The following is a 12644-nucleotide window of genomic DNA, read 5'->3' on the forward strand; positions in this document are numbered from 1 at the left end:
GTCAACAATTTAAACTCTTAAATCTTACTCAAACATTACAAAACAAAACACCTAAAGCTTGGCTTCTCTGCCTTGAAAAAAGGGTAATTTGCATAAATGTAGCTTGGCTTATGTATAAAAAAAAATGCTAAGTTCTCCTGTTTATTCACAGGCTTATTGACAGTTATCAGGGAACAAGGACTATAGGAATAAATGTGATTCAAAAGAAATGCTTAATAGTTAAAAGTCAATTGCCCTGCCACCTTTTGACCCAGCAATTCCATTGATATAGAAAAACTTGTACACACATGTTTATAGCAGCATTATTCGCAGTGGCCAAAATGCATAAACAACCCAAATGTCCATCAGCTAATGACTGGACAAATAAAATATAGCACATCAATACAATGGAATATTATTTGGCAATAAAAAGGAAAGTAGTGCTGATACACGCTACAAAATGGGTGAATGGTAAGAATATTATAATACATGAAAGTAGCATCACAAAGTGTATGATCCCATTTATATGAAAAATCCAGAAAAGGCAAATTTATAGAAGCAGAAAGTAGATTAGTGGTTTCCCAGTGCTGGGATAAGGGGTGACTGCTAATAGGTATGGGTTTTTTGGGGGGTGATGAGAACATTCTAAGCTTCGGTTGTGGTAATGGTTGAACTCGGAATTTCCTAAAACCACTGACCTTTACCCTTTAAATAGATGCATTTTGTTGTATGTGAATTCTCTCTCAATAAAGGTGTTTCAAAGAAAGGTGACTGCTCTAACTGTAATCTAAAAATTAAAATGAGTTGGGCTTTTAAGATTTAATTAACATTTAGCACCATTCAGATTGGATAACAAACACTATGAGCACATGGGATCCACAGATGCTGATGGGAGAGAAGAAATGGCTAGCTGAAAGAGATGGGGAGGAAGTGGTACAAGAAAAACTGAATCCAGACTTCAGGGAGCGAACTGATGGATGTTAAACAAGAAAAACCACCACTCCTAATTAAAGATGGGTTCAGGATGCCAGATCTAGAGACCAGAAATTGACATACAGCTTCCCCTAAAATCAGCAGCTCAGAGAATGTAGTAACAGATTTGTGGAATGATGAAAAGCAAACGGCGCCCTGCAGAAGCACAGCTGCTAGGGAACAAAGGAAAGTAATCTCACTCAACAGATTAGTTCCATACCCTTGTCCCACAGAAAGAAGAATTCAGGTACCAGACAAAGGATGCAATTTCCAGCGACAAAATGTCAGGCCTAATGGTAATAAGCCTCAAAATATACCAGAAGTTCTCTAGTGACCTCTAGTGGTTATAACTAAAATTGCTTGGTCTATGATACGTGAGACTACACCACAAAGTAATTATGGATAAGGGGTTTGGTCTGTCATTTTCTTATCTTGAAAGCTGTCAAGTTGGAGTAGAAGAAAACCTAGCCATGACTGCCATAAAAAGTTCCCTTCCCTGATTTTTAAGCACTGACTCGAGAACTGTTTCTCTGTGGCTTGTGTTTGCAGTTTCTTTAAGCACAACCAGGAAGGTGTCCGTCTCCCTCTGGTGACTCAGTGGCTTCATGAGGGACAGTCGATTAACAATCCACTATGTGCCCAGGATGCAGGAGAAAGCTGGCAACGGAGAAGGTGAGCGAGTGGGTAGGAGACAGGAAATGGCTGAGCAAAATAGATGGGCAAGAAAAAGTGGGAGGCGGGCATTACAAACTGAAAAAGCCAATTGGGTCTTGCACACAAGTTTCCAGTACTTTCCAGCAGCTACCTAAGAAGTTCAAAGTCCCCCCAACCTTCCCACCAGGTTGCAGTGAAAGCCACTCACACCGAGTGATACCATACTTAGAGTTCTCAGAAGCAAACCTGGGTGAATAAGCCCAAGCCGGCCTCTCCTGCAGGCTGACGTCCCCGCGCTGTCCTTTGGGTGAAAGGTTCCCTTAAATGAGAAAGGATAAGAAGCAGTGCACGTTCCAGAAACAGAAGTCGTGGTTGGCCTCAGACTCCCAGAAATCTAGTTAACCAGCCGCTGGTTGCTCTGATAATAACTAATATTTGCTATGTTAATTAGTGAAACACTTGGTAATGACTGAGACTGTGACCTTTCCCATTCAATGTTAGCTAACTACCTCCAGAGTATTAATTCCTGATCGGAATAATAGCAACCCCTGGTATTTCAACTAACACCTTCCAATATCACACGGTCTTTGCTGCAGGATTTCAAAGGAGATGGTAGACATGGTAGGAGAGGAGGGTACGGACGAGAACAAGGACACACTGGTCATCAGTGGCCATGCTGGGCTAGTCTTGCCCATGTTCCTAAGTGTTGCTGCCATGGTTACTGCTCAGATATGTTTCAGATACCACCATTCAACATCCCCGCCCCCCCCTCCCCCCCCCCCCCCCCCCCCCCCAACGAAGATGTTAAAGCCCCAGAGGTTCCGTGTCACTCTCAAGGAATCGGCAGCAGAAGAGTGTTCATAAACCTTCAAATGTCAAAACACCAAGGGCTTTGTTTTTTTCTAGGGGGGAAAAAACACACCCTTAAAGGTTATATAAACATTTTGTTTTCATTAAGAACCAATGGTAACTACATCAATCAGCTACGTTTACCTTAGTTGCGATTTAGTGCAGCGTAAAAGTATCGTGAATAGGAACTCTTGGCGTTGCTTGTTAGTCCAGAGGTCAAACCAATGACTTATAAGAGCAACTCTTTCCTGAAAGAGCTGTAAGGGGGAGTGGGGTTACATTTTTCTGTACAGTTTAACATATTCTTAGTTGCTAAGCAATTTAGCCACCCCAGAGCAGTGCACAGTTCACAGAGCACATGCGCGGTGAAGGTCTCTCCCTCCAGCTTCACCTGCTTGTATCCCGGGCACAGACAAGCCCAGGCCTGTGGACGGGCTGGTGGGGAGATAATTACAGAGGGGCCCAGGAGGCCTCTTTCAGCACACAGAGGTAAGGAATCCTGGCTCTTGTTTCTACCTTGACTGAGATAGCCCGGGGAAACAGATTCCAAATATTTCATCTTGAAAAACACAAGCAAGCTACCTACCCTTGTTAAACTGAAAACGAGGCCATTTGAAGTAGGTATGATTCATACTAACCCACATTCCTACAGCTTCATGGCACCCACCAAAAGGAAAGTTAATAAATACTGCTAAATAGCCATTGTTAGACGTGTCTCTAGAAAGGACAAACACCAAGAACCAGCATCTCCTCCCCCCCCCCGCCAAAAAAAAACAAAAAAAAACCTGGGTGTCAGCCCAGCTTTGCTCAAATGACATATACAAACTCACTGATGTATTACTCAGTCAGGCCTTGGTTTCAGCTCAGGTGGTCTCCCTCCCTTGTGGGCGGGCCTGAACCCATCAGGGTCTGACAGAGCCATTCAAGGACAGCTTCCTGTGCTACCTTTCACAGGGGATATCCCCAGGCCATCAGGCCCCACAGCTGGCACAGGAGGGAAGAGAGGATTAAAGAAATACACAGCCCTAACCGGTTTGGCTCAGTGGATAGAGCGACGGCTTGTGGACTCAACGGTCCCTGGTTCGATTCCAGTCAAAGGCATGTACCTTGGTTGTGGGCACATCCCCAGTAGGGAATGTGCAGGTGGCAGCTGATTGATGTTCCTCTCTCATCAATGTTTCTCTCTCATCAATGTTTCTAACTTTCTAACTCTCTCCCTTCCTCTCTGTAAAAAAACCAATAAAATATTTAATAAATAAATAGAGAAATATCCAAGGGTGGCTTAAATTACCAGCTATCATTACCTAAAAGATAAATCATAAATAAATAAGGATATGAAATAATAACTAACATTAATAATACAAATAAATAATACAAGAATAAACTCTGTTTCACGTACTCACAATTATATACCCACTTTTTTTTTTTAATCCTCACCCAAGGATATGTTTTTATGGATTTCAGAGAGAGGAAAAGAGAGAGAGAGAGAGAGAGAGAGAGAGAGAAACATCCATGTACTAGTAAAAGCAAAATATCGCTCAGCTGCCTCCCATACATACACCAACTGGGAATTGAACCTGCAACCTAAGTATGTGCCCTGACGGGAACTGGACCCACAGCCTTTCTGGTGCACAGGAAGACGCTCCAACCAACTGAGCCACCTGGCCAGGGCTGTAAACCTCCTTTGTCCCACCCTGAAATATTGACACTCCACACCAAAAGCACCTCGCTTTTCCCTTTCCTGTCACAGTGTGTGCTCTGGATGTTTCTGTTTTGTCCCTGGAGGTCCAGAGGAAAGGGAAACAGATCTGGAGATCTTCCTAAGGTAGGAGTTGGGGCCTGGGATGAGACAAAAGTAGGTTGATTTTTATTGAAAGTGACTCAAAAACTAGTCCTTTAGGGGTGTTTTTGGAAAATATATGGCAACATGAGACCCAAAATGTCATAGTAAAATGAGCCTTACAAATCAAACTTGTTCTATCCTAGCGTGTGGAACTCACCTGTCTGTTTAAGGCCTTGTTGCTACACGGGGTCCAGGCACTGAATCGCGTGTGGAAGCTCTCCATTTCCAGGGTTTCCCTGGAAGAACCCCCAGCTGACATCCCAGCAAATTATTTTCTTTGCAGTCCTGGAAACTATAGGTTCCTTTCAAATGATGTTTCATTAAAATCACCTAGAAACATCCACCATATTAATATTGTCCTTATAGGAATTAAATAATTACAGCAATGCATGTACATATATATCCATGGAAGAGAATCCATACAAATAATATACAGGAAGTTCATGTACTCCAAGTAATTATAATTTATTCTGTCCTCCTCTGATGGCACCCAGATGTGAATCTGAGCCAGTTGTTTTCCCCTTTGCTGGGAAATGATTCAGAAATTGGAGTGATTCTGTATCAGACAGAGATGTGGACTTGACTCCCCCTCCACACACACACCCTATCCCCACCCCGGAAATCAAGAATCTGAAGGGCCCAAAGACACCACTCCACCTGTCTATCTTTTGAGGACACACGTCAAACAGAATGTAGAGAGAGAAAAAATAGGCTAATGTATTAGTTTTCCATTGTTATGTAACAAATTACCTAAAACTCAAAGTTTCTATTGGTCAGGAATCTAGGCAGAGCTTAGTGGAATACCTCTTAGTTTGCTCGGGCTGCCATAACAACATACCACAGACTGGGTGGCTTTATTTTGTTACAGTTCTGAAGGCTAGACGCCCAAGATCAAGGTGCTATCAGGGCTGGTTTCTGGTGAGACCTCTCTTCTGGCTTATAAATGCCACCTCCTCATAAGGCCTTTCTCCTGTGCACACACAGGGAAGGGGATGGGAGAGACAGACAGACAGACCTACTGTCTCTTCTCATTATAAGTCCTATTAGATTAAGGTCTCACCCTTACAGCCTCATTAACTTTCATTACCTCTGTATAGGCTCCTGTTTCCAGCTACTAACTGTCAGGATGGTTTGTTATCCAGCACAGGCTGACAAAGCCATGTGTTGGTGTGCACCCAGGACTCTCACATACAGCTGGTGTGATACCAGCACTTTGAAAAACTGTTTGGCATGGTTTCCTCAAGTTGAACATGTGTATACACTTGAAACAACAGAAAAGCATGAACATGTGGACCAGATACAGCCACAATATTCACAGCTGCGCCTGACAGCTCCAAGCTGGAAAAGGCCCAGGCACCCATCTACAGTTGAATGGATAACCATGTTGTCATATATTCATGTAACAGGATGCTGCTACACACAAAAATATGTAGGACTCACATACATAAGACATTAAACAAAGCAAGCTGAAAACAAAATAGTCCATCTTCTATGGTTTAATTTATACAAAGTTCTATGCTGTAGTGTTAGAAGTCAGGATGGCAGTTACATTTGGGGAGGAAAAAGATGGTCAAGACAGGGAGAGTCGTGAAAGGTGATTCTGAGGTGCTGGTACCGATCTAGTGGTGGGAGGCGGGGTCAGTCATTTTATTCTTCATTGGGTCCTACGCTTATGAGTGGCATGTTTTTCTATGTCTTCTCTTTCAACCAAGGTGTTTTAGAAACGATATCATTAAACATTAAGAAGTACCTAAAAAAATAAAGGTACAAATTTTATGAATTATAACACTTTATTGAAAAACATTTTCAAAGACCTAAATAACTGGATATATATATTTATTCATGAATTAGAGGCTCAGAAGAATGAAGAGTTTAATTCTCTTCAAAGTGATCTACAGATTCAATGCAACCTCGATTTTTAAAATCCCAAGAAATACTGTGGGGGGTGTGTGTGAGTGAAAAGCTGATTCTAAAATATTTATGGGGTTTAAAGGGCCCAAAATAGTCAAGACAGTCTGGGAGAGCAAGGGAGGGAGATGTGTTTCAGATATCAAGACTCAATGTCAAGCTAGTGTAATAGGATGGCATGTATTAGTATGGAGACAGACACTGGTAAGATGATAAATCAAAGGGGAAGAGATGGATTCTTACATTTATAGAAAGTAGAGTATCTGTTTTTGTTTTTTTAAATATAACCCCTTTCTCTCTCTCTCTCTCTCTCTCTCTCTCTCTCTCTCTCTCTCTCTCTCTCTCTCTCTTCTCTCTCTCTCTCTCTCTCTCTCTCTCTCTCTCTCTCTCTCACACGCACACACACAACACACATGCGCTCGCACACACACACACACACACACACCAATTATCTGAAGGCTTTTTTATATATGTAATCAATTACATATGGTTTGTAAATTCCCAGAAGACAAAATTAGAAACAATGGATGATGTCAGAGAAACAGATTTTGGATCAATCTAAGTGGGAAAACAACCACTGCAGCAGCTTTAGTTGTCTCAGGAGGTTATGTCCATTATTGGAGACATTAAAACACAAATCCACTGGCCACTTGTCAGGGAAACTCTAGCTGGGATTCAAGCATCAGAAATGTCTGTTTCTAAGCAACCATCTGTTGCTATAAATTCCAAGAAGGAGAGAACAATGGGGCCTGGAGTAGCTGAGAAAACTTTATTGGAGAGCCAGAAGACTTCAAGAAAAAGCCAAACATTTGCAGTGCCTCTACTCTTACTACATTTCAATAAGACAGAAGCACATTTTGAAGTTGAATATATTAGAAATGCATATACCATATTAGGAACAATTTTAGAAACCCTATAAGAGCAGTATGACAGCACCAAATTTGGATCCCTGCTCTGACCCCCCTCCTCCCCACCCCTAATTGAAGCTTTACAAGTAATTTAGTCTCTGAGCCTCAGTTTCCTCATGTGTAAATCAAGGCAGTGATGTGTTTTGGTGAACTATAGTGTAATAATAATTGGTTCAGAGGAAAATCTCTTGGCAATATGGGAATACCTACTTCTGAATCAAAACAAATGCTTAGCTTCATAAGAGGCCCAGCTGTTGTTATGTGAAATCCCTCTAAGAGCCAATACAAGGGATTTTTATTTAGCAAGTTCTCAGAGTTATTATCCTCATGTTAACAGCTTACTGAGCCAAACATTGCTGCTATACACTACATCATGTATAGATATAGATATAGATATAGATATAGATATAGATATAGATATAGATATAGATATAGATATTATTAATGTAGATATGAACAGAGAGATAAATTTCCACAGGATTATCTTTATTCTCTAAGACAGTAGTCGGAAAACTGCGGCTCTCGAGCCACATTCGACTCTTTGGCCCCTTGAGTGTGGCTCTTCCACAAAATATCACAGCCTGGACGAGTCTATTTTGAAGAAGTGGTGTTAGAAGAAGTTTAAGTTTTAAAAACTTGGCTCTCAAAAGAAATTTCAATCATTGTACTGTTGATATTTGGCTCTGTTTACTAGTGAGTTTGCTGACCACTGCTCTAAGATATCAACTTTGCTGACTCTCAACCCAGGAAGAAATGGAATGCTGACAGTCACTACTTCTTTAAATGGAATGATTTCTGTTCATATTCAAGCATTTTACATCTCTCCAAATAGTAGCTCCTTAAGATATTAATAGGTGTTTCCCAGGAAAAACGGGACCCATAGTTCAATATGCTTGGGGAAGACTTGATTAAACAAAATTAAATATGTCTCATTTTGTAGGATGTTTTAGAAACTTTAACATTTTCAAGAGGAGGAAATGGGATTGGTTATCTTGTGTGTAACAAATCTAATGCTGTGTAACAAATAGCCCCAAATCTTAGTGTCTTCAAACAAACAAACACTATTATCTCAGCTTTGTCAGGAGTCAGGCGGGGATTAACTGGATCCCCTGGCTCAGGGTCTCTCATGCTCCTCATGCCTGAGGGGGCTGAAGTCATCCCAAAGCCAGGAGGGAGAATGATCTCATGAAAGTGGTTTTTTGGAACCAGGACCGCAGTTCCTTGCTGGCTGTTGGCTGGAGGCTCCCCTCCCATGGAGGCTTCTCCACAGGTTAGCTCACAAATGCTATCTGGCCAAGTGAGCGAGTGAAAGAGCAAGAGATGGTAGGCAAGAAGCAAGCCAGAGCCATTGTGCAGCACAGTCTCAGAAGTGATGTACATCACTTTGGATTAGTCACAACAGAGATCAGCAAATGTGGTCAGCAGGCCATAATTGCCTGCCACTCATTTGTTTAAAATAGTTTTATTGGAACATAGCTAATGTAACTACAACAGCATAGTTGAGTGATTGGAGGAGCAACCATAGGACCCACAAAGCCAAAAAGATGTCCTACCTGGCCCTTTACAGAAGACTTTGGCTCTCCTGCATTAGAAGCAAGTCCAGCCCATACTTGAGGGGAAGGACTCACAAGGGCATGGACACCAGGAAGTTGGGATCATTGGACTAATTTTATTTTATTTTACACTAGAGGCCCGGTGCATGAAATCGTGCCCTCCGGGGATGTTCGAATGATGCCTTAGTCCTGCTCCCCATGGCAGTTGGACATTCTTATTGCAGTTGCAGAGGCAGAAGAGGCTTCCCCCACGGCCTCACTTGCCAACCTTGAGCCTGGCTCAGGGCTTCTGGCTGAGCAGTGCTCCCCTTGTGGGAGTGCACCTACCACCAGGGGGCAGTTCCTGCCTTGAGTGTCTATCCCCTGGTGGTCAGTACATGTCATAGCCACCAATCGTTTGATCACTTTGCATATTAGCCTTTTTATATATAGGATTAATGTTTTTATTGACTTTAGAGAGGAAGGGACAGGGATAGTTAGAAATATTAATGATGAGAGAGAATCATCAATCGGCTGCCTTCTGCATGCCCCATACTGAGGCTCGAGCCTGCAACCCAGGCATGTGCCTTTGACTGGAATTGAACCCAGGACCCTTCGTTCCACAGGCCAATGCTCAAACCACGGAGCCAAACCAGCTAGGGCCACTGGTAGTCATTTCAGAAGCTGCCTCCCACATAGCGCCTGTCCATGAGTAGGCATTTGATTAGTATCTGATGAGTAATTGAATAATTATTCACATTATATCAATTTTCCAAATTCCAGGGCTGAAAAGCAAGTTACTAGCTAAGAAAAATTCCTTCACTGATTATTAGGACTTAACAACTGTCGCCACGGTGGCATTTTATCAACTTATGTGATCTTCTTAGTAAAATTTCCATCATTATGTTAAATGAGTTATATGGTAAAATGAGGTTAGAATTGAAGTATTAGGTAGGTCTGACATTATTCTTTCATGACATAGTGAATTGGAAGAAAGGGAAATATTTGAGGGTACTTACTTGAGAATTCACTCTGGGGCAAGAATACTGACTGAATTATGCTTACTATATGGTAGTCGTCAATATCTTCTAATACCTTTAGAAACATGTACCTGGCATTTCTTCCTTAAGAAACTTTTAGATTCTATGCATTGGGGAAAAGCATCTATTATCAGGTCTTCCTCCTGAAGCATGAAGAAGAAATAAACTACTAGGGATGGAAAAAAAATTAATCCCTTAAATATGCTTCCTAAGAAGTAATCTGGTTCTAAAGATCACAGGAGGAAAAAAAAAAAAAAAAAAAAACAACCAGAGTAAAAGAAAAGTGCATGTGATAGTAAAAAAACAAACAAACATAAAGACTATTCCAGTGAAATAAAATGTCCTACTCAGGGCATGGCTTGTTTTGAGCATAATTGGTATATCATTTTTTATTAAACACACACATGTAATGAAAGCAATAGCAGGTTTTGAGGAAATTTGTGCTCTTGGGTAGCACAGGAGGAGATGGGAAATGCCAGGCCTGTGAGCCCAAACTGGATTAGCTCAATTTAAAGCTGTAAAATTAAAGCTATCACAAGAAACAACTGTCCCGTCTAAATTCAACCAGTTACATTGCTCTAAAACTTTCACATTTCTAACCCTCCTTGCTCTCACTGAAATCGCTTTTAGAGTGCAATGTTTGAGGTTCCTGAGGTGCACCAATGCTGAGATGGGCCTGCAAACAGGATGGGTTGTGCAAACTCTAATACAGATGAGGTCTGCATATTCTGTTCCGATACTTATGGCAAGATTTGTTAATAAGCACAGGGTATGCACTTTATTTATTTATTTATTTAATATTTTATTGATTTTTTATAGAGAGGAAGAGAGAGAGACAGAGACTCAGAAACATCGATGAGAGAGAATCATCCATCAGCTGCCTCTTGCACACCCCCTACCGGGGATGTGCCGGCAACCAAGTACATACCCTTGACCGGAATCGAATCCGGGACCTTTCAGTCCACAGGCCGACGCTCTATCCACTGAGCCAAACCGGTTTCGGCAGGGTACTTTGAAAGATAAATATTCCTACCACGGTTTAATTAATGTGTCCTATTCTCCAAATCTTCGCATATTAACTCCGAGCTATGCAATTATAACCACGTAATCTGTATTTGCTGCAGATTCCATTTCTCCTTCACTGCCATCCCAGGCAGGGCCCTGGGCTCCCCACCCAGGACCTTGGAGAACCTGAGCAGCTTCATAATTTTTCAACAGACTGAAGTGGCATGGGGGGAAAACGAAACAGTCTCTGCGTTGGGCCAGGTCAGGGCTGGGCTGTGACAAGTAAACTCTCATCCCCCCCCCCCAGGGACTCCGTTGGGATAGGGGTGGGGGGACCCCCTCCCCACCTCCCCAGCCCCCACATTTTGGACTCCATGGTAGGAGAGAGGGTGAGAACTGGCAGAGGGAGGGCGTTGGATGGTGTAACCACTCTGGGAGCCTAAGGAAATCAGTGTTTTCCAGAGGGCCCATACCTGGACTTTATTTCCATCCCCAATGAGTGCTGCTGGAGGTTAGCGCTGACTGCCACAGCCCAGCTCACACCTGCCCTCCTCAGAGACCACGGCTCAGCTCCTCCCCGGCGCCACGTCCACCTCAGATAACTCTGCAGCTGCTCAGGTTCTCCAAGGTCATCTCCGCGCTGCGAGGGATGGTCCTGAGGCTGCAGGGGAAACTGACCCAGCCCGGGCCTGTGCCTGTGAGGTCCCCACGCAAAAACGCGGCCACAGCCAAGGGCTTTACCTCCGGAAGGTGGCCAAGAGAGAGAGACGGCACTCAGCAGCTGCCTCCTGTTGGATCTTGTAGTGAAAATCCCATGCAAGAATGCAAGACCTCCGCTGCAGCTTGGGGTGGAGGGTGGAAAAGACAGCCCCACGCTGTCTCCATAGAGACCTGACAACAGGGGAGCCACCTGCTCCGCCCCCCTTCCCACCAGGAGGTCACCATTCCCCAGCGCCAACGCCAGGGCTGCAGCCTGATCTGCACAACCACTAGGCACGCCTGGCCTGGGCGCCCAAAGGCAGGTTAAGCCGCCCGGGCTCCAGCAGGAGACCTGGATGCCAAGCCCACATTTGCTTGACCCCAAAGAAAGCTAGCGATTCGAAGGCCACTTGTATGGGAGGCGGGGTTTCTTATCTTCGGTAAATCCTCAGAGTATTCTAATACTTCTTACTGTCCATTATAGAATGATACAGAAGGCACCAAAACCAAAACCAAAAAGCACCCTTCCTAACTGGTTTCTAATGATTCTGGTCAAAATGTCTTTAAATAGTTATTGTGCAGCCTCCAAGTTTTTTTTTTCTTTCCTATGGAGATAAATAGTTATCACCATGGAAAGAGATCCATAATATGAAGAGCAGGTTAGAAAACCATATACATAGTATGACCTGATTTTTGTAAATAAACAAGCTTAAGATGCCTGAACGCTGGTGTGCTCTGGTAGTATTTTTTTAAAAAGTCACTTGTCATTAAAATTTGTAAGGAATATGCAACATCTATACATTTTATTCTAAGCCAGGCACCTCATTATTTTCCTGGTTGCCTTTAACATGTTTAAGTTGTGTAAACAGATAAGTTACTGGATAAGCCGAAATTTTGTTTCCTGGGGCCCACCCCGGGTCCCCTGGCGAAAAGGACAAATGTAAACAAGGCCGATGTGCCGCTCTGTCACTAATCCACAGGAAACAGCTTCAGCTCTCCTGTCCCAGCACCCATCCAAGAAAAACACGTCTCACGCCAGCTTCCTTTTATTCTGTCATACCCTAGTTCCCCGCCTCGAATCCCTATTTTCTCAACCCAACAGAAACATTTCCCGGGTTGTAGCTGATGCTCTTGTGATTTCCTCGTTTTTAAAAGGGACGTTCAAAAGACTGATTAGATAAGTTGGTCAAAATTCTTTTGACTCAGAATCCCCCAAATGACTGAAACCATCACTTATAAAAATGGTCATTTAATG

The 12644-nt window shown here is 42.9% G+C and overlaps 1 protein-coding gene across 1 annotated transcript in view; it reads right to left on the reverse strand.

The window, feature by feature from the left end:
- ECT2L (epithelial cell transforming 2 like) overlaps positions 1-4556 on the reverse strand; it is a gene marked incomplete at its 5' end in the record, with an annotated part of 57387 nt that extends 52831 nt beyond the window's left edge. Inside the window, 2 exons of the mRNA XM_084890699.1 lie at positions 2599-2711; positions 4455-4556. Coding sequence (XP_084746825.1) covers positions 2599-2711; positions 4455-4556 — 215 coding nt within the window. The remainder of the gene's footprint in view (positions 1-2598; positions 2712-4454) is intronic.
- Positions 4557-12644: the final 8088 nt, after the last annotated feature.

Source organism: Pipistrellus hanaki (assembly GCF_964339955.1).
Source record: "Pipistrellus hanaki genome assembly, chromosome: 7".
Classification (NCBI taxonomy): domain Eukaryota; kingdom Metazoa; phylum Chordata; class Mammalia; order Chiroptera; family Vespertilionidae; genus Pipistrellus; species Pipistrellus hanaki.